General features: G+C 42.2%; 1 protein-coding gene across 2 annotated transcripts in view; it reads right to left on the bottom strand.

Moving 5' to 3' along the window:
• The window catches only part of LOC131343292 (metal transporter CNNM4), a 36781-nt gene extending 17431 nt beyond the window's left edge, over positions 1–19350 (bottom strand). Inside the window, exons 1-4 of one of the 2 annotated variants that reach the window (XM_058374855.1) lie at positions 17921–19350; positions 4347–4490; positions 3982–4116; positions 2939–3108 (exon numbers count right to left, since the gene is read on the bottom strand). In XM_058374855.1, coding sequence (XP_058230838.1) covers positions 2939–3108; positions 3982–4116; positions 4347–4490; positions 17921–19310 — 1839 coding nt within the window. In that variant the 5' untranslated portion in view covers positions 19311–19350. The remainder of the gene's footprint in view (positions 1–2938; positions 3109–3981; positions 4117–4346; positions 4491–17920) is intronic. The other variant, XM_058374854.1, reaches the window with a different exon arrangement.
• Between the last annotated feature and the right edge of the window lie 946 nt (positions 19351–20296).

Below are 20296 nucleotides of genomic sequence, written 5' to 3'. Positions count from 1 at the left end.
ATCTTTCATCTTTCAACATCAAGTCCTTCATTTCTCATCAATGCTTCATTTTCAGGTTTACCTCCTTTTCATTTCACCTCCACGATGCGTCTTTTTTCCCTTAAAATACAGTAAAAATGACTAACAGGAAAATAATTACCCAGAAATGCAGCTTGGCGCAAGTGATAACAGCCCTGTCCGTTTGCCGTGCTTTATTTATGTTCGTTCTCTGATTCAGCGTGTCAGAGGAAGAGGTCAGAGGAAGTATTAAAGCCTGTGGAGCCAAAAATAGACGCTGCTTGGATCGCTTTGCTCCTGGTGCGACAAGATTCGTTTCGGAAGAGGTGCTACACTTTGTCATAAGTTGAAACAGAAAAAAACAGGCAAGATGAGAGAGCTGCAGTTTGATGACTTGTGACACAATCAACACGGCTTCAAAAACAAAAGCATTAATCTTTCATAAAGGTCACACTCTCAGCACTCGGGTGAGAAAAAAGGCAAGCGAGGAAGCTAATTGTGCTTCTTAAACTCCCTTGACAAAATAGTGTCAATTAGAACAGGGACACAAAACAGGAATTATACTCATTAAAATAATAACCGCATATGGTCGATGGAAAACAACTTAAGTAAGCTGTATGTGTATCACCCAACACGCCTATTAACTCTGTCTGTAATAACATATGCACTTACTCTGGATGGGAAATGATCAACAGAGAGGGAGTCAGGAGGAACGTTTGGACTGTTACGGTGTAAATATGTCACTTAAGTACAAAGATTACTTCACACACCAAAGAGCAGCCAGGTCCTACACACACACACACACACACACACACACACACACACACACACCTTTATTCATTTCTTAAGTCTGGTTCAGATTTTAACTAACGCTGTAGTGGTGGGATTTCAGTAGTTCTTTGTGGGACGCATGGGTTTCGAACGTTTACATGTAAACAACCCCCGCCCCCCTTGTCTTGAGTCTAAATGGATCGCTCCATCTGTGAGGCCTGTAATTTTCTGCCAAGAGCAGACCACTATGACCACTTATGGGGGATGGGGCTTGGGGGCTAATGAGTATTTATACTATTGACACAACAAAGCTGTGGATGAATGTGTGTGTGTGTGTGTGTGTGAGAGAGAGAGCGCGAGAGCTTTACTTTAAAGCTACTGATACAAAAAGACATATAAATAGACAGCACAGACCTATATTAATGCATCAAGAGGCCACTTTTAAAACATATATAAAGTATTTATTACATAAACACTTATTTCTAAGAACTCCAGATTTTTTTGTTATGCAAATTGGATCTGTTTCCAAAACTAGAAGCACCATGAAAATGTTGAACGTCTTAGATTTGCATACTCCAACCTGATTGGCTCTTATAATTTATGACACAAGAACACCTCCGATGCTTAAATAATTCTACTTGTTTATCTTGCTTGTCATCTAAAGATTGCTTGTCCAAATGAGCTCCACGAAAAAAAATAATTCTTTTTAATAGACTGCCATGTGCTGACTGCTGGCTCCGAGCTCCACTCGTTACTCTGACTGCATAAGTGGGATCACTTAGAAAAGAGCCGTGCCTATAGGCAATGTCAGCATGGCTCGACAGCCGACCCATCTAACCCACAGCTGTTCTGTGCCTAGTGGGGATCATTAAATAGAGGAAATGCCCAACTGTCCTCTGCCCATGTAGTCTAGGACTCAGGAAGAGAGGGCAAACGCTCCCTACAGATCACACAGCCTCCTAATGGTTGCACCATCTGACCCTCCTTACTTATACACATGAATCATTTTGCCCGCGGTTCGTTTTAATTGCGTTTAACTTTAGTAACCTGCGCCGAAGGGATGCCACAACGTCTACAATTCACCTCATTACAAATTCCACTCGCGTACGCTGCGGCTCTTAAATGAACTTATCCGACAAAATGGAGCCTGTACTATAGATTCCTTAGCCCATTCCTTATATCTCAAACTAAATAAAGCGGTGGAAAAATCATTGTAGGCCTCAATTATTGCGGCAAAGAAATTGAAGCTCCCACTGTCCATCTGCTAGCTCCATCTGCTGATTAAGAGAGATCTCAGTGTGTTTCCTTCTGAATGCTGAGCCAAAGCGTAACATTAAACCATCTATCTGCTTACCGAATCCTACTGTTTGCAATCCTGTGTACAATCTTAACAGGCTCGGGAAGATCCTCGTGTCCACGTCAGCTTGGACATGATGTGTGTGAGGTCTTCTGAATGATTGAACTAATGCTATGTAAAATATCTAAATACCTAACCTTTGTCTGGTTCCTGTGTGATCAGAGCTTTCTGTAAACTACTGCAGACCACAGATCAGTAATTCAAAGCATGTAAAGGTGGTTCATTAAAGTCAGCGTGTTTCTAAAGCACTTGGTAGTTGTCTACAAACACAATGCAATTCAATTACATTTTATTTACAGGCTATTTTTTAATAATAAACATTGTGACATAAATCATTTCCCTTCTATAACTGTGTACTATATAGTCAAGAAGTGTAACCAGGAAATTCTAACCCTATGAGCGACTTGTTGATATGAGCATCGTATGAGAGCCATTTCTGATTTCATTCTAGTTTTAAGTTGAAATCTATTTCGTTAAATTTCAGACATTTCATAATAGTGTCTTCAATGCAAAACGTAATAAAATACAGTGCCTCTCTTAAACATCAAACCAATGCTTAGTGAACTATAATTAAATCACAGAGGAGTGATAACTTTGTGACACGGAAGTAGAGACACATCATTGTTCTGATTGGTTAAATGCTGTCTGCCTATTTATAATGTCTGGCATGGCACCGAAACCAGATCTTCACCTCAGTGTGAGGAGAATGTTATAAGAAAAGTGTCTCCTAACCTCACCTTTAATACACTCCCTGTCAGAAACTCAGAATCCCCACTGAGCATTGAGTAAATTAGTCAGTAATGGTGAAAATACCTGCAGTATAAGGATGAAGTAATCGACAGCTTTGCCACGCTGGTACAGGTAATGATGAGGCGATCGCTTGTCATTCTCGTTGAATTTGATATCCTGAATGACGTCGGGGTGCCTTAAGATCCTCAGCAGGACTTTCTCAGAGATCTGAGACTGGCTGAATAGGTTTACTTCTGTACAGACATGGTGAAAGAGAAAAATGTAAAGTAAAATTCAATGAAGTTTAGCTGAAATCCATTAGAACAGAACCCATTGTAATCCAGGCGTGTAGCTACAACTTAAGTGTTTTGTTCAGCTGCACAGATGGGATTTTATCTCACAATTTTCCGTTCACTATGACTCAACAGCTTCCCTGTACAGGTCAAGCTTAATATCATGTGCATTCTTGCATTACATGATCTTTTTTTTTTTTTTTTTTTTTTAACCTGCTTTTCACTAAAACAGGAAGGTGACCTCACACTCCTAACCCCTCTCCTGACCACAGAAACAGTTTCGTACCCACGCTGCCTCCCACCTGCCTGCGCTCATACACTTTTCTCAGCACCATGACTCCATCTAATAGGGGGCTTGTTACCAGCAGCAACCCACTAACCATCTGAACCTCAGCAGGACGTCGCTGCATGGGAGGATCTCATAAGGGATGACCACAAATACCACAGTCCTGCTGAGTTCAAGTGCCTCCTGGAAACTATTTTCTGAGTAATAACAAGTTCAGGGTGTTTATTTGCGCTTGAGGTCAGGTATCAGGTCTGTGATTTTAGCCTTTGCGATAGTGACATTGCAGAAACACACAAATGAGCAAATAAATCGTGGTGTCGCTGTAATACGAGCAAAAATTCAACACCATGCTTAAATAGATGTTCTTTATGTGTAACAAAAACAGCTCTAATTGTTTAACAATTAATCTATTACATCAAAGCAACATTATTCCCTCCTATTATCCCCAGGATAATAATTTACTTAGAAATAAGACAATCGTCATTCAACCATCTGCATTTTTATCTCTTTATTTGTCTGTAATTATGAGATAAATGTTATGTGGTTACCTGTGGCAAGGAATCGGTGGGCAGCCAATAGTAGCTGAGGAGAGATTTTAACTTTAGATTCGCTCTCATGCTTAAAGGCAGAGAAGTCACGCTTGTTTTTATTGGGCGCCACCTTCTTTCTGGTCCGATTGTCAGCTAGAATGACACACAAAGAAACACTTGCGTAAATGATTACCACAAAACTCCCATATATATACAGTGAGTAAACATCATCATGAAAATGCAAAGGAGACATTGTACATTCATCATGACTAAGCAGGTAAAGAGCGCGTGTCGAATGTGTTGCAAGCAATCGTACAAGTAGATCAGGCTGCGTGTCGAAACACTAAGATATTTCATTTTGCTTTCTCATCATGGTTACTTACTGTAAAGATCAGACTCATCCAGAATCTCTGATTTGATGATCTCTTCGATGACGTCCTCCAACGTCACCAATCCCAGCACCTCGTAGAACGGATCGCCCTCACCTTCATTGTTCACCTTCTGGACGATGGCCAAGTGAGACTTACCTGGGGGGAAAAACACAATGACACAATGTCACAAGAAATTAAGCAAATTAACCTACTCAGATTGTAGTCAAAGTCTTAGGTGTGTACGTGGGTTAAACATTAAGGAGAGGTTCGTAGTGTTTATGCTGTTTGTGTGGCGAATTGCCATCGCAATGAAAACTTTGACAAGCTTTCCTCTTCTTCCAAAAAACAACCGCTCTGCCCTTGCTGAAACTACATGCCCTTCACGGGTTACCTTTTAAAATAAAGACACATGGCTAAGCTGCTTTGCTTCGGCTGGAGACAATTTACGGGCCAGAAAAAGTAAACAGAATCCTAAATCAGAGCCAGTCAGAGTTAATGCATGGAAATAGTCCAAGTCAGAGTTTATTCAAGGGGGTCTATTAATAAAAGAGTAATTCAGAATCTGAAAGCATCCACTGATCGACTGAATAATATCGTTATGGTGTTGCTTATTTATCTAGTAAACTAATGAGAAGAAGAGATTTAGAGAGTTGGTGTCCACTTCAAAGCCAAAAGGTATAGTGAGACAATATTGAAAAATAAATAAACAGACATTAGAAGGGTCTTATTTGTGTTACCTAATAATAAATGTACTATATAACTTTTTGTAAATGATGTTATAGACGTAGTAAATAGCGACAATATATTTTTGAGACTTTCCTAATATGAAAAGATAAAGATGGCAGATTTTCTGTGAATCATGGATAAGAACTGTAAAAGCAAGCTACATATAAGCAATAGTAAAATATTACTGTGGTGAATAAATAAAAAATATTCTGAAACGTTATATTGTGTCATAATAAAACTGGAGGTCACAAGCTGTTTTCCAGAAGCTTCTCGCTCCACCCATACATCCCTAGAAATGAACCCGAATTCAGCACAGATACTCAGACACATTACGGCTGACCTGGTATTAGAAATAACAAAATGGTGGACTGTGTATTTGTTACAGTATTGTGACAAAAATGCGCTGTAATCTATTAGCTAATCAATTGTTTTTAAATGACTTCATTGCAAGTGATGGTTGTTACATTATGCTATATTCAAGCACTATTCAGATTTCACTGGACCGTTGTTTGTTGTTTATCATGATACCCAAGTTTAAAAATAATACATGCTGTGTGGAAAGCAGACGTTAGCCCACCCTTTTTGACGCAAGGATATTTATATCCACCTTAATATTCAATGTTCTGCAATACGGCCAGCTTAAAGACATTAAGCCGGAGAGTAAAGAGCACTGATGTTGCTGCAGTAGGCTACAATAGCATTAAAAGGTATTAAAGCAGTGTGTGGTCTGCTGCTACCAATTACCTACAAGCATCTCAAATTTCCTGTTTTTCTGTCTTTTGACACATTCATTAAATCGTGTTTATTAAAGTCATTTGTCAGACTGCTTTGATCGCTTTAATGATCTGTGAGCACCTGACAAAACAGAATATGCATGGGTTCAGCTTATTGGGAATAAGTGCGTCCTGGAGTAACACAACGACAACACACACAGATGCTCCGAATACACAATCGAAGAGGAAGAGAGCTTATACGGGATCAGGCTTCAGCCACATCTGTGTTGACTGAGCTCGCAAAAAAACAGAAGACCGGACGAGGCTGGTTTTGCCAGTTCACTTTGTCACATTCATGTAATAGTGCTGAGGATTTGACTATCCGTAAGTGTCTTAGATGAAATGTGGTTATAAAACAAACACACACACAAAAAAAGGCCTGTAGGAGATAACCAAACAAACCAACATGGCCAAGAAGGCACTCTTTGTCACGGTCTCAATACAGTACCTGCTAATGAACAATGGAATAAAATAATCACACTATCAACATAAAAATTCCACATGCTACGTCCAGAAGTTTGTGATTGAGCTCCTCTTTGACCTTCCTCTTTGCCTCCTGCCTGACAGCTCCATGTCCAACATTCTCCTACCAATATACTCACTCACCCTCCTCTGAACATCTTAATCTGGCCTCCCTAACTTTGTCCCCCAAACGTCCAGCCGTCCCTCTGATGATCTTGTTCCTAATCCTGTCCAACCGTGTCACTCTCGAAGAGAACCTCAACCTCCTCAGCTCTGCTACCTCCAGCTCTGACTCCTGTCTCTTTCTCAGTAACACTGTCTCTAAACCATATAGTATGGCCGGTCACCAGACTCCTAGCAGTGATAACGTGTATTTACGTTCTATGATCGCTCAACGCACATGAATGTCAGGATGAAACTAAATACATATTCCGAAAGATAAAGTTTTAAACGGATATGAATCCAGATACGAACGGAAGCTCTAGTAAGTTTTGCAGAAAGGATCAAGAGCTGGGCATCAGACCTGGGATGAGAAATTATCCGGGACTGAGAACTATTTTTTCCCCCACACACTGAGATTCAAATTAGGACAAACATAATTGTCTGTTCATACATCCTTAGTAACTGGCTCCTAGGAAATGACAGAATTTAAAGAGCATGCTGACAGTGCTGGCATTTTCTACCTCTGGGTTTCTTCTTCCCCCAACCACCATTTATTTGGTCAGTGTTTTTTGACCAGCCACCAACAAGTCTAGTCCTTCTTGTTGCTTATTTGTATGACAGAAACACCCTTTAAATATACTTCAATGTAAGAAAGAAAAACTATTTGGCCTTGCTGAGACCTTGTCTTTGTTTGGTTCCAGATTGAATCAGTTCAATAATCAGTAAATAAATCCTACAAATATTCCAATAGTCTTAAATTCCTGGACATGAAGTGTAAGTAAGCATGACGCACAGGAAGGAAGCTGTTCATGAAAAACAATTTCAGACATTTGACCTCGCTGTGACTTTGACACTGTTTGGATCGAATCCAAAATCTAAACAGTTTAGTTTATCTGAAGTTTAGTGATAATTCTATATAAATTCCCCAAATCATAGACTACTTGTTCAGGCAGTATATCTGTCACGATATTTGAAACACCTCCACCGCTTAAAAGAACCCACTTCCAGTTTAGACCTCTTCCACTTCAAACCAAATACAAATATATGAAATGGCAGATATTTAAAGCCTTAAACTGATACAGCTAGAGTCACTGTGATACATTGACCGAATCCTCTCTAACAAAGTCCACTCCCTTAAATGTTTAGCGAAATGTTAATCTATATAAGACTTCAGGAGGCAGAACCTGCCATCATCCTTCACTGCACTTTCGCAACAATTAGCTCATGCTCAACTTGCAAGTCCATGTTTACTCCCACGAGCCAACATTTTGGCTATTCTTGGTTTCTTGGTCACGTTTTTGAAACGTAGAAATTCTAAATGAAATTTTGCAGCCGTTAGCAACACAGGAACATTTCCAGGAACCCAAGAACTTTGCTAAGCTTTTCTAGTTCCTGTTGCAGAATAGACATTTTTTTTAAGACAGGGAACTCTTGGAGTTTGCTGTAGTGAACTCTACTGATCAGAAGAAAAGTTAGGAACGTTCCGGAGGCACCGATTTAGTTTTATGAAGACAGAAGTGAATTTCCTGATTCAAACAAAAGAAAAAGAAAAAAGAAAGTTGTCCGTAGAAGCGAGTCAACGTTAACTCATTAAGGGGGCGGAGCTGCTTCTTCATCTCACTCTGTCTAAAAACATCTGGACTACCCTTTTTTTTTTTAACCGTTATTTAACCAGAGTAGTCAGAAGGCCGGAAGTAGTGAAAGGTTTACCAGTTAGCTAAAGATTTTCAGTTTTCCAAGAAATATAGATCAAAAATAAAATTCAGCATCATGTGTTGCATAAACAAGAGTTCAGCACCCTCAGCACCAAAGAACAACATTTAAGAACCTGAGCTGTAATTTTTATTCAATCTGCAGGCCAATTGTTTCATAACAGACCCAAAATTCATTCATGTATTCAGTTCACACTGACCAGCCTCTGAGAATCGCCCGTTTTGGATAATGAGATTATGACAAACATGCTTTGGCATTGCGTTCACTCACAGTTTATTAGCCTAAATTAACTAAATTAGATTAGTGTTGAGTATGTGTGTGCGTGTGTGTGTGTGTGTATAAAGCAGTGTTTAGAGCTTCAACCTGCTCTTAAAATTTAACTTGTTTTCAGAGCTCCATTGATTAACATTTAAACACATGCAGAGTGAAAGCTGTCACAAAGCTGTGAGACGGACACCACAACCTGCGTTAAAGAACAGCCGAAGACTTTTAAAAATTAGCACTGTCCAGCATGCCAACCTGGGGCATTTATTTATTTTTTTTAAAATGTATGCACTCTATGCAAATAGACATCTCTATGCAGCTTCTATAGGCAAACTAATAACCGTGAATCCCTCACCAGTTTATTATGGCAGGTAGATCAGCATCTGGTATGATTAAAAAAAATACCCTTTAAAGATGCTTTTCAAAAGTATATAAGACTACTGTTTCCAAATACGAATACAGAAAATCTTAGCTGCGAGTTTTGGGTGACTAAAATGTTTCACAATGGTGTTTGTGGTGAAGCGGGCTTACACGCTAGGTGTAGCAATAGCCCTCATTAATGCCCCATTACAAAAGATAAAGTAACGTCATGACCGCATGGCTGTGAGCTCAAGCTGACTTCCAACCACTGTATAGCTCATTCCAAAGCCATTAGTTCATCTACACACACTCGCTCTTTTGTAAATCGGATGAGTCAGCCGTTTGGAAGCAACTGATGTGAGGACATGGCTGAGCTCACGTGCACACACACACTACTCACCGACTCAGCGTAGCCTCTGGGGCAATGCTGGCCTTTCTTTCTCCATCCTTTCCTGCAGCAGAGCAGGAAAAATTCCCTTCTACACACACACACTTTCTCTGCACTATAGCATGCACACCATCCCCATGCTGGAGCACGCACACCATCCCCATGCTGGAGCACGCACACCATCCCCATGCTGGAGCACGCACACCTTCCCCATGCTGGAGCACGCACACCTTCCCCATGCTGGAGCACGCACACCTTCCCCATGCTGGAGCACGCACACCTTCCCCATGCTGGAGCACGCACACCTTCCCCATGCTGGAGCACGCACACCTTCCCCATGCTGGAGCACGCACACCATCCCCATGCTGGAGCACGCACACCATCCCCATGCTGGAGCACGCACACCTTCCCCATGCTGGAGCACGCACACCTTCCCCATGCTGGAGCACGCACACCTTCCCCATGCTGGAGCACGCACACCTTCCCCATGCTGGAGCACGCACACCATCCCCATGCTGGAGCACGCACACCTTCCCCATGCTGGAGCACGCACACCTTCCCCATGCTGGAGCACGCACACCTTCCCCATGCTGGAGCACGCACACCTTCCCCATGCTGGAGCACGCACACCTTCCCCATGCTGGAGCACGCACACCTTCCCCATGCTGGAGCACGCACACCTTCCCCATGCTGGAGCACGCACACCTTCCCCATGCTGGAGCACGCACACCTTCCCCATGCTGGAGCACGCACACCTTCCCCATGCTGGAGCACGCACACCTTCCCCATGCTGGAGCACGCACACCATCCCCATGCTGGAGCACGCACACCTTCCCCATGCTGGAGCACGCACACCATCCCCATGCTGGAGCACGCACACCTTCCCCATGCTGGAGCACGCACACCATCCCCATGCTGGAGCACGCACACCTTCCCCATGCTGGAGCACGCACACCTTCCCCATGCTGGAGCACGCACACCTTCCCCATGCTGGAGCACGCACACCTTCCCCATGCTGGAGCACGCACACCATCCCCATGCTGGAGCACGCACACCATCCCCATGCTGGAGCACGCACACCATCCCCATGCTGGAGCACGCACACCATCCCCATAGTGGAGCACGCACACCATCCCCATAGTGGAGCATGAACACCATCCCCATACTGGAGCATACACACCATCCCCATACCTGAGCATGCGCACCTAACCTACTAAAGAATGTCACATCTTCAGAACTTCAAAATGTCCTCAAAATTACCCCTATGCAAGTTTGGCCCAGTTTTCCCTGCCACAAAGCATGCATAATTTTTCTATATGACTGAATGAACACTTCTCATGTGATTGAATGGGAAAAGTGTATACTCCAGGGTAGAAGATGCTGATGGAGGTATGTGCAAAGGAGTATGCTCTAGTACAGGAGACGTCTGCGTGCTACAGGAATCTAAAGTGTGCATGCTCCTGTACAAGAGAAGTGTGCATGCTTTGATAAACCTGAAGTGTGCATGCTCCAGTGCAGAAAAAGCATGCACACTATTTTACAGGATAAAGTATGCATGCTGTAGAACGTAAGAGTGTATATGCACTAGAATGGAGTAGTGTGTGTATGAGGCAGAATAGAAGAGTGCCTATGTACTAGAATGGAAGTGTGTGTATGCACTAGAATGGAATAGTGTGTATGCAATAAAATGTAAGCGTGTGTATGCAATGGAATGCAAGAGTGTGTATGCACTAGAACGGAAGAGCGTGTATGCACTAGAACGGAAGTGTGTGTATGAGGTGGAATGGAAGTGTGTGTATTAGGTGGAATGGAAGAGTGTGTATGCATTAGAACGGAAGAGTGTGTATGCAACAGAATGTAAGAGTGTGTATGCACTAGAATGGAAGGTGACTGCACGAGTCAGAAAAGAAGAGACTGCATATTCTAGGACAGGGGAAGTGAATATAAGCTCTTTTACACACTTCCCCTGCCTCAGTGCATTAGAATTCCACTGCTCATAATTAACCTGAAGATCATCACCCTTTATACAGCTGCATAACCCAAACACGTTGACCAGTGTGTGTTCAGGGCTTAATCACACACTAAAATCACATTTCTCACACACGTATAGAGCAATTGTAAGCTCGAGCATTACATAATTTAATATTTCCAGTGGCAGTCTGCCTTCATGAAGTTTACATGTCCTCTGCACATGCAAGAGAGAGGAGGCATCACCCACATCCTCTTCAGTGTTTAGGCACGTATGCAGACAGCTGGCTCTTTATTAGGATTAGATGCGTTATCTCACTGAAGCAAATCAAACAAGCAAACCCGCACTGTTTCATTAAACTCGCTAAAAAGCAGTGAGAAGGTCAAATGGTAAACCTGAAGATCCAGTTAGCTAGCATTTAATAAATTACTTCATTTTCGAAACAATTTCTTAAAGGCACAACACACACTCTTGAATCTGTCTGAACGAGGTATGGGGGAGAGAAAAACCACCCGATTTTTAGATGAGTCACGATTCGGATAATCCTAAACTGATGCACGGTAGGGAAAAAGTCAGGTCCAAACATTTCTGATGAGAAATGAATGTTATGGAAATAGACTAAACCTAGTGATTTTCATACCGAATGAAAAATGGGACTATTTTGTCATCAAGAAATGCAAATCCTGACCAAATCCTAATGCAGGATAGAAAAGCAAAAGAACATAATGGCTTGTTAATAAAAAGAAATTTCTAAAGGTTTTGAGAAATTCACCAGTGGACTCATATTACTTTCCAGTGATCTTTAAATGGCGTATCATTTAGAAGGTCACTTATTATAATTTAATATCAGAACACGTGGCTGCATTTCCAGTGTACAAAAGCCTCCGTAATTCAGATCTGGTCAATCGTGTCTGTAAAAAAAACAACATATGGACAAAATAGAATGGGTTTCCTACAGAATAGGAAAGGTGCTATGTGTCGAAGTCAATCATGTGACTAGGCATGAAGAGAGATTATAACAAATATAATCTACGTTATAAGAGTCATCACAGCTCCCCGGGTCGGTCCTGAGCTCCGGTTACTCTCCGTGTCCAGGTTCTCATGTTCTACCCGTGTCCGTGTGGGTTTCCACCGGATTCTCCAGTGTTGTCCAACCTCCCAAAGACACGCCTGTGTGAAAGTGTGTGTGCACAATGTCCTGTAACATACTTATTCAACCTGCCACTAGTCCTGTGTTCCTGGGAACAGCTATTCATAATTACAAAATGAATTAACACCTTCAGACCTGATTCCATTTCCCTGAGCAAAAAAAAAGAAAGAAAAAGACCACTTAATAAAAGGTGAAACTTAAAATGCTAGAAAGAAAAAGATTAAAATAATCAAATAAATGAATGAATGAATAAATAAATAAATGAAAGGATAGAAAACAGGAAAAAGAAATTAAGAAAAAATCAGAAATAATAATAGAAAGAGAGAATACTACAAATAAAATTACACAAAAAGAAAAACACAAAAACAGAGAAAAAAATGAACAAAAATGTAAAAAGAAAATGTGAATAAATCAAAAATATAAAAGAAAGCAGAAAACAAATAAGAAAAAACTAAAAATTGATTTCTTTATTTTTTCATTTTTTTTAATGCCCACCTCAATGGACACTAGGAATGCTACAATACTCAATATAATATTGAACCGTTCGGTACGACCTCCACGGTTCAATATGTGGTTAACTATGCGTTTTATTACTCTCTGAACCGCCTATTTGTTTGCCTGTACTGTATGTCTACGCGCTAAGAGACACGCCTCCCCGCGAGTAAATATCCAATCAGTGAGCGCTAAAGTTAGGGGCGGTAACCATGCTTGCGATCCTGGTGTCAGATTTAGTCTAACCCTGGTGAGCGGTGAAGTGAGACAGAAATACGAGGAAGCAGCGTCGTCTTTCAAATCTGTGGTGTGGGGACATTTCGGATTTGTTGTTGACTATGATGCCAATGAAACAAAAATTCTAAACAAAAAAAAAATGACTGTTATACATGAGTTACCCACTGACATGGAAATACTTCCAGTATGGCCGCACATCTGCAGCTCCATCACCCAGACATATCACTGCGTGGAAGCAGGATGGTAGAGCAGGTAGCTCAATCTCCGCCTTCCTACGAGCACAAAGCAATCTGCAAAAGCAATTTGTGTAATACCATGACTCATGGGTATGTGTTACACACACACGCAAAAAAAAATCTCCTTGTTCTATGTATGCAGACACCTCGAAGATGAGACCAAGGACTGAACAGAACTGGCTCAAAAAGAAGTATACAGTAACTCAAATAAGCACTCTGTACAACCGTGCTGAGCTGAAAAGCATCTCAGAAAAAGATGACATGCCAAACCTTTACACCGGAGACCACGTCGAATAGCAGAATCTAGACAGAAAAGCAGGCGAGGGGGAAAAAGCTGATGTTTTTGAAGAAATGTATGTATATAAAGGCTTGCGTCACTGAGTGAAAACAAGTTACAGAGATACAACAAGTTTGTTGGATTGAAGTTCTCGTGCTGAGCGATCGAAGCCGAGCCGAGTGTGGCACTTTAACCCACTTTTGAGTCCAGAGGATATTAAAATATAAGCAAAACACAAGGCATTGCAAGGCACCAGGTAGAACTGCTTTTATGTTACACCTCACATAGTGAACAAACACATTATTAGGAAATCCTTTATATTTTGTCTTTTAATTGGGATTTTACACCGATGCCAAAAAAATTAGCCTAGGAAATAAGAACATGAACTAGTGATTGTCCGATATTTCGACAGCCGAGTGTTGCATTACAGATTTGCTATTGTGTAAAATCTAATATAACTAAATTTCTAATCAGAAAAGCAAGTCTGGATTTTTTATTTTTTATTAATCCAGTCATTGAGCCATTTTTGTTTGTGTTCTTCTTTTCCTCCAACCCGTATGTATGCATTTGACACAGTTCAAGGATTAGCAGCACGCTAAAATCACGTGTGTCTCCTGACAGCATGCTGATAAATGATGCAGTGTGTGTGTGTGTGTGTGTGAAGACGCGACACAAGATCTGTTGGTGACAGGGTTAAACAAGGACAAGCAGAGGACATGCCCAAAATTTTCCAGCACTTTATTTGTTAGACAGCTGTCAATCTTTCAGCTTTCTGCCGTCTCTCTACACGTCTTTCCTGTTACACAGTTTAGACACGATCAAGCTCAGTGCACAGTCAGCACAGGAAAGAAGAAAGAGGAAGAGCAGCGTGTTTGAGAAAACACTGCTATCAGACAGTGACTTAAACCCACAGAGAGAGAGAGAGAGAGAGAGAGACTGATCCTATTACACTCTGAGAGGCTTATGGCATGACGGGACTAAACATGGAGCAAAAGGAATCCACTTAGCAGAGTTGAAACAACAAATGTCTGTACTGGATCATTGCTGTTGGCCAACTGTGGGGCAGTTAAGATGAAATTAAGATATGATTACAAATGGAGCCTGGGATGAGTTGAGGATGATGAGGAAGAGAACGGTAACACGGTGTGATAAGGTCCAAGCAGTTTTCTCTGTCAATCTCCAAGACACACCTTGCTATGATGCCTCTTATTTTGTCATTAGATTTGCCCAGAGAATAAAACAAACACATACTTTATTGCATTCGCGATGATTGAGACGGTGACTTGCACATTCCTGGGTGTGGACAAGACGGCATCAGGTAAAACCGGACGATGGGTGAGGACATGCAGAACAATAGAGTCCTGTTGGAATTATTGAGCCTGCTAGAAACATAATGTATTTTGATACAGCGTCAGATTTCTCCTTCACCACACCGAGATCTTAATCAGCACAAGCACACGCTCAAGACACTGCAAGTGACCCGGAAACTGCTTCATGATGCCATGTGAACTCGTTCCATGGTGGAAGGTCACTTCCTCACACACTGCTTAAGACCAGATCAGTCAGATCCCCCCGGGGCGAGGTGATTAAAAATAAAGGTGCAGCTTTCAAGACTCCAAACAACAGCTAAAAGCATTCGTCACATGACGGCTGCTGTAAGTGTTTGGCAACAACGCTTGCGAATGCTTCAATTTCGCTTGTCACTGCACATTACTTGGCCAACAGCCAAACAGGAAAAGGCGAACTCTTACATAAGCGCTAGAGACAGAGAGAAATGAGGAAAGTGTCTATACAGCGATTTGGGCTAAATGGACATGCTGTCTTATAAAAACAAATATGATGCCGGGACACAAAAGGTTGTAGTGTATCAACTTGTCGTGAGATAATTATTCAAAATATTTCTACTATTACTGTCCTAACAGTTAAAGTTTTCCTCAGGACAAAGAGTTTAGGTCTAAAAAGGCTCTTCCGGTCCAAGCACAGTCAGAAGGACCTGACACTGTCGCCTAGGAGCACAACAACAAGCTCAAGCCCCCACACAAAGCTGAAGCTCCTGACGCTTTCCTGCCTTTTTTTTTTTTTTATTTCGCTCTCGCGTGACTGCCTTTTTAGTAAAAATTTATATAACATTACATTTATTCTTTTGCCAATCACTAACATCCAAAGAGACTTAGGACTCGGGCAGAATCCAATTCAAGCATAAGAGCCGTTACAGGAGCTGACAGCGATACAAGTGCTGAAAAAATACATAAATAAAAATAAAAACGATGGAGCTTTTTTTGGACTAATAAGGAAGCGTGTGAATACGTCAATTCACTTCAATGTTATTTAGATCTCAAAGCAGGTTTAAAGAAATCAGAAATCCAGGTCCAGGACCTCAGGGAAAGACGACTGCTTAAATATTCTGCTTCACCCTAAACTGATTAAACCCAGGTACACTTCTTTTGCTCAGTGATCATTTTAAAGGCCCAGAAGTCTGAGGATCTGTGGCATAACAAAACACACGACTGACTGTGCTACACATACACTCCAAACATAACAGGAAGAAAAAAACCCTCTATATTGCTGTATCAGCTCCTGCTGTCACTTGTGTTTCACAAGACGAGGCTTTCTAATAATCACTATACACATTTGTGGAGGACAAATCCTACACTGATAACCCAGTCAACTAGGGAAACCTAGCCAGTCCTGTTCTTTGGTTCAATTTGGTTAGGATAAAACCAAAGCCAAGTGTAAAGAGCTAGTTTGTGAAGTTTGTTAGTGCACTAAAGGAATATGAAGGTTCCATTATTCCTACACGGTTCTCATGGCTTTTATACACAATAATAAATCCATCTAGAAGAAAAAAAGCCTCGTCTTGACTCCACTTGTGTGTATGATAACTTCGAACATACATACTACATGAACAAACAATACAGAGTTTTGTTTTAGGAAAAATAAAAGTCCCTTACAATCTGCTCTGATTGTATTAGAAAGCATGACAAACACAACAGGACAGTTTCCAGGACTCACTATTCGGCGATGTTAGCGACACAACAAATTTGAGTCGCATGCAACAACTTTAAACCTCAGGTGAAGTTCATGGGATGTTCGGATCTCTACAAAATCCAGGTGAGAATATTTACCGAAGCATGAAGGTGAATCCTGAACCTAGTCCTGAAACCTACTCTCTATAATCTAAGACTATAAAATGTAACCGATTGAGTAAGCTGTCAGGGCTGCAGAAATATAAAGTACAAAATTATCACGTAAAACATATGCTCGCCGGCCACTTTAATAGAAACACCTGCACATTCATGCATGTCATGCAGTCAGCCCAATCATGTAGAACCAGCGCAACATATAAAATCATGCAGATACACGCCAAAGCTTCAAGTTCATGTTCAGTGTGATCTCTCTGACTCTAACCGAGGCATGGTGGCAGGCGTCAGACGAGCCGGTTGGAGATTTTCACAAACGGCTGAGATTTTCACACACAACAAGTCTCTAGAGTCTACCCTCGAATGGTGTGAAAACAAACAAACCAAAAAAAACAAACAGACACTAGGCAGAGGTCCTGTGTACAGTCGATGAGCGAGATCACAGGAGTCCAGCCAAACAGGCTTGAGCTGATAGAAACTTAAATATCCACTCTTTACAAACGTATCGAGCGGAAAAGCGTCTCGGACATCACGACACGTCAAAACAAAACAATGTCGTTTTGTGGACCGTATCAGGTTCAACTCCTGTCAATGTAGAGCAGAAATCTGAGGCTACAGTGAAACTGGACAATAGATCAGGTGATGTTTTTCCTGATAACTAGCGATCCATAATATATATCTTATTGGCTGATTTGTTAACAGCATGAACAAGCAGATGTACAGATGTTCCTAATAATATAAGTATGTGTTATGTACAAGGCCAGAAGTTACTCAATGTCAGCCTGAGGCCTTAGATAAATGTTAGAGAGGTCTTTCTTTTCTGAGCCATGTATGACTGTGCAAAGACAGGGTCTGTTTATAGAAATATAAGACACACAGAATTTGGGGGATGTTGTGGGACAAGGATTATAATTAGTGAGAGGAAATAATACTTAAATTAGTGGGGTAATAAGACTTACAGGATCCAGTGAGTAGGGGAGTAGGTTGGATGTGTGTGTGTTTTTCAAAAGCAATGTGATGAATAAGAAAGTCCAAACTTTCAACACTGAAGGGCTTCCGACTCTCGCGAAGAAACTTTTGGAAAGTTTTGTTAAGAATTGTGAACAGGAGACCAGAGAAGTGTGCAGTCAGGGGAAAAGAGGAATATAAAAGGTTACCTACCGGTGATTTTCCCCAAATACACCTTTAAAAGGGTCTCTAAATGAAGCAAAACCTAACCTGAAGAATGGAAACACACCTTTCTTAAATTCCTCCAGCATGGAATCCAGCTTGGTGTCATGAAACACAAAGTGGACGGGATGGTTATAAAACTTGGTGATGGTCTTCAATGTGGTGCAGTCATCCGGATCCACGAAGGCCAAGTCCTTCACGAACAGTATGTCCACGATATTAGTGCGCTCCTCCTCATAGACAGGGATGCGCGTATACCCGCTCTCCATGATCTCCGACATGGTGTTGAAGTCCAACACGGCATCACTGTGAATCATGAAACAGTTCGAAAGCGGCGTCATAACGTCCTCGACTGTTTTGGTCCTGAGCTCCAGCGCACCCTGGATCATGTTCAGCTCCTCTTTGACCAGGTCGTTATACGGCTCGGTGACCTTCAACATCTCGACAAGCTTCTCCCGGTTGTACACGGTGCCGATCTCCTGACCTAAAATGCAGTCCAGGAGTTTGCTGATGGGATACGAGAGCGGGAAGGTGACCAGCATGAAGAATTTGGTCAGCAGGATGGTGTTGGCACCGACTGCCAGGCCATGGCGAGAACACATCGCTTGAGGAACAATCTCACCGAAAATGACAATGCCAATAGTGGAAGCCACTACAGCGCCGATGCCTGACCCTATGAGATCGTCCAGAAGGATGGTGAGAGTGGTGTTGACCAGGACGTTCCCAAGAAGGAGCGAGCACAACAGGTAGTTACCTTTCCTTCGGATGGGCTCGATCTTCCGTGCGTACTTCTTCTCCTTGTCCGTGCCACAGCTCTGGACGATGCGCAGCTCCATGGGATCCAGAGCCATGAGACCCAGGTTCAGACCGCTGAACATGCCGGACAGGACCAGAAGGCAGCAGATCACGATCACCTGAAGCCACAGGGGAAGCAGGGACTTCTTCTCCTCCACCACACGTATCCTGCCATCGTTCTCTCCCAGCAGGTACCACGTGGAGTCCTGGTCGTTCCTGATGCACAGCGCGTAATCCCTCTGCGCCTCACTTTTCCTCAGCAGCTTGATCTTTACGCTCAAGACCCCCGAGGTCCCCTGACCGTTGACGCTCACGCCGCCTTTGTTGAGGATGTCTTTGGTGAACTCGTCGCAAGTCCTGTTAAATCTCTCTCGCTCATCGCCGTCGTCTCCGACCTCCATGAACTTCACCTGCGACAAGGTGTCATTGCTGATGTGCAATCCGTACAACCTGAGCAAGATGTTGCTCTCCTCCGTCACCTGGACGATCCCGTCGTCGGTGGTCGCCGCGGGCTTGTCGCTTCTCACCAAGCGCATGCCGAGGACACGGCTCTCGCTTCCGGCCTCGGCCGCCGTTTCCGCCGCGTTCGGGCACTCTCCGGGCCACAGCAACAGAATAAAAGTCAGCGTAATCCCCTTTCCTCCGTACCATCCTGTCGCCATGTTTGTTATGCGCTCTCTCTCTCTGGGAGCTCACGCTTGACGTCACCTACTCATTTCGCCACTCCCGCCCCCTGATTAACATACCACCAATCAGCGGCGGGAACGTCACACGGTAGCCCAGGGTGAGCCTCCCTTGTGTTTGTAAGGTGCGCTGCTTTTAAGGCAGACTGCAAGATAATAATTCATTTCGATGTGCAGGTCCTTGCTGTACTCCCTACACGTTTGTATTTCTTGCCATAATGTATTTACATGTTCCGGTGTTTGCTCATCTATGAACGGCTGAATGTTATCGGTTTAGAGTATTATTATGGCTCCCTCTTGTGTTGGGCAATGAGGTAACTCTGTATAATGGAAACCTTCATGTAGTTGGAGTGAATATCCGCCAGAGGGCGCCAACTGCACGTTTTACCTTCGACTTGGCACTAAAATAAAAATATTTCTGAGATTGCAGGGATTTTTGTCATTTATTTTTATTTATTTATTTTAAATAATCCTATGGTTATTGTTCTTCTTCTTCTTTTTTTCTTCTTCGCCTTCTTCGTATTGAAATCATTTTATGTTTATGCGTAAAGCAAGCTGATTTTATGGGCCCAATCTATTGTCTTCTTATGTCTTCTGTCCACTCCTCAATATCATCATCATCATCATCATCATCATCATCATCCCATGCCTATGTCTAGTCCTCCTTTTCCAAATTCCCACCCATACCATCAGTCAGCTACTTCATATTGTGACTATAACATTTCTTTGTCAAAAAGTGAAACACAGACACTCCCATTGCCATAACGGAAATATCAGTTTAATCAGCTAATTACTTGAACACAATTACACACACACACACACACTGGACACATTACAGTTTTACAGAAGAAAAGGCACTGATCTGATATCACTGGTCCCATTACTCAACCACTTATTCCAGTGAAACGCTATCATTAGTAAAAAACTCATTCAAAAATAAGTGTTCTCATTATATGCATGCAATG

The sequence above is a fragment of the Hemibagrus wyckioides genome, linkage group LG22 (genome assembly GCF_019097595.1).
Source record: "Hemibagrus wyckioides isolate EC202008001 linkage group LG22, SWU_Hwy_1.0, whole genome shotgun sequence".
Classification (NCBI taxonomy): domain Eukaryota; kingdom Metazoa; phylum Chordata; class Actinopteri; order Siluriformes; family Bagridae; genus Hemibagrus; species Hemibagrus wyckioides.
Note: the sequence above shows the minus strand (reverse complement) of the source record. Positions and strands in the feature narration are given on the sequence as shown.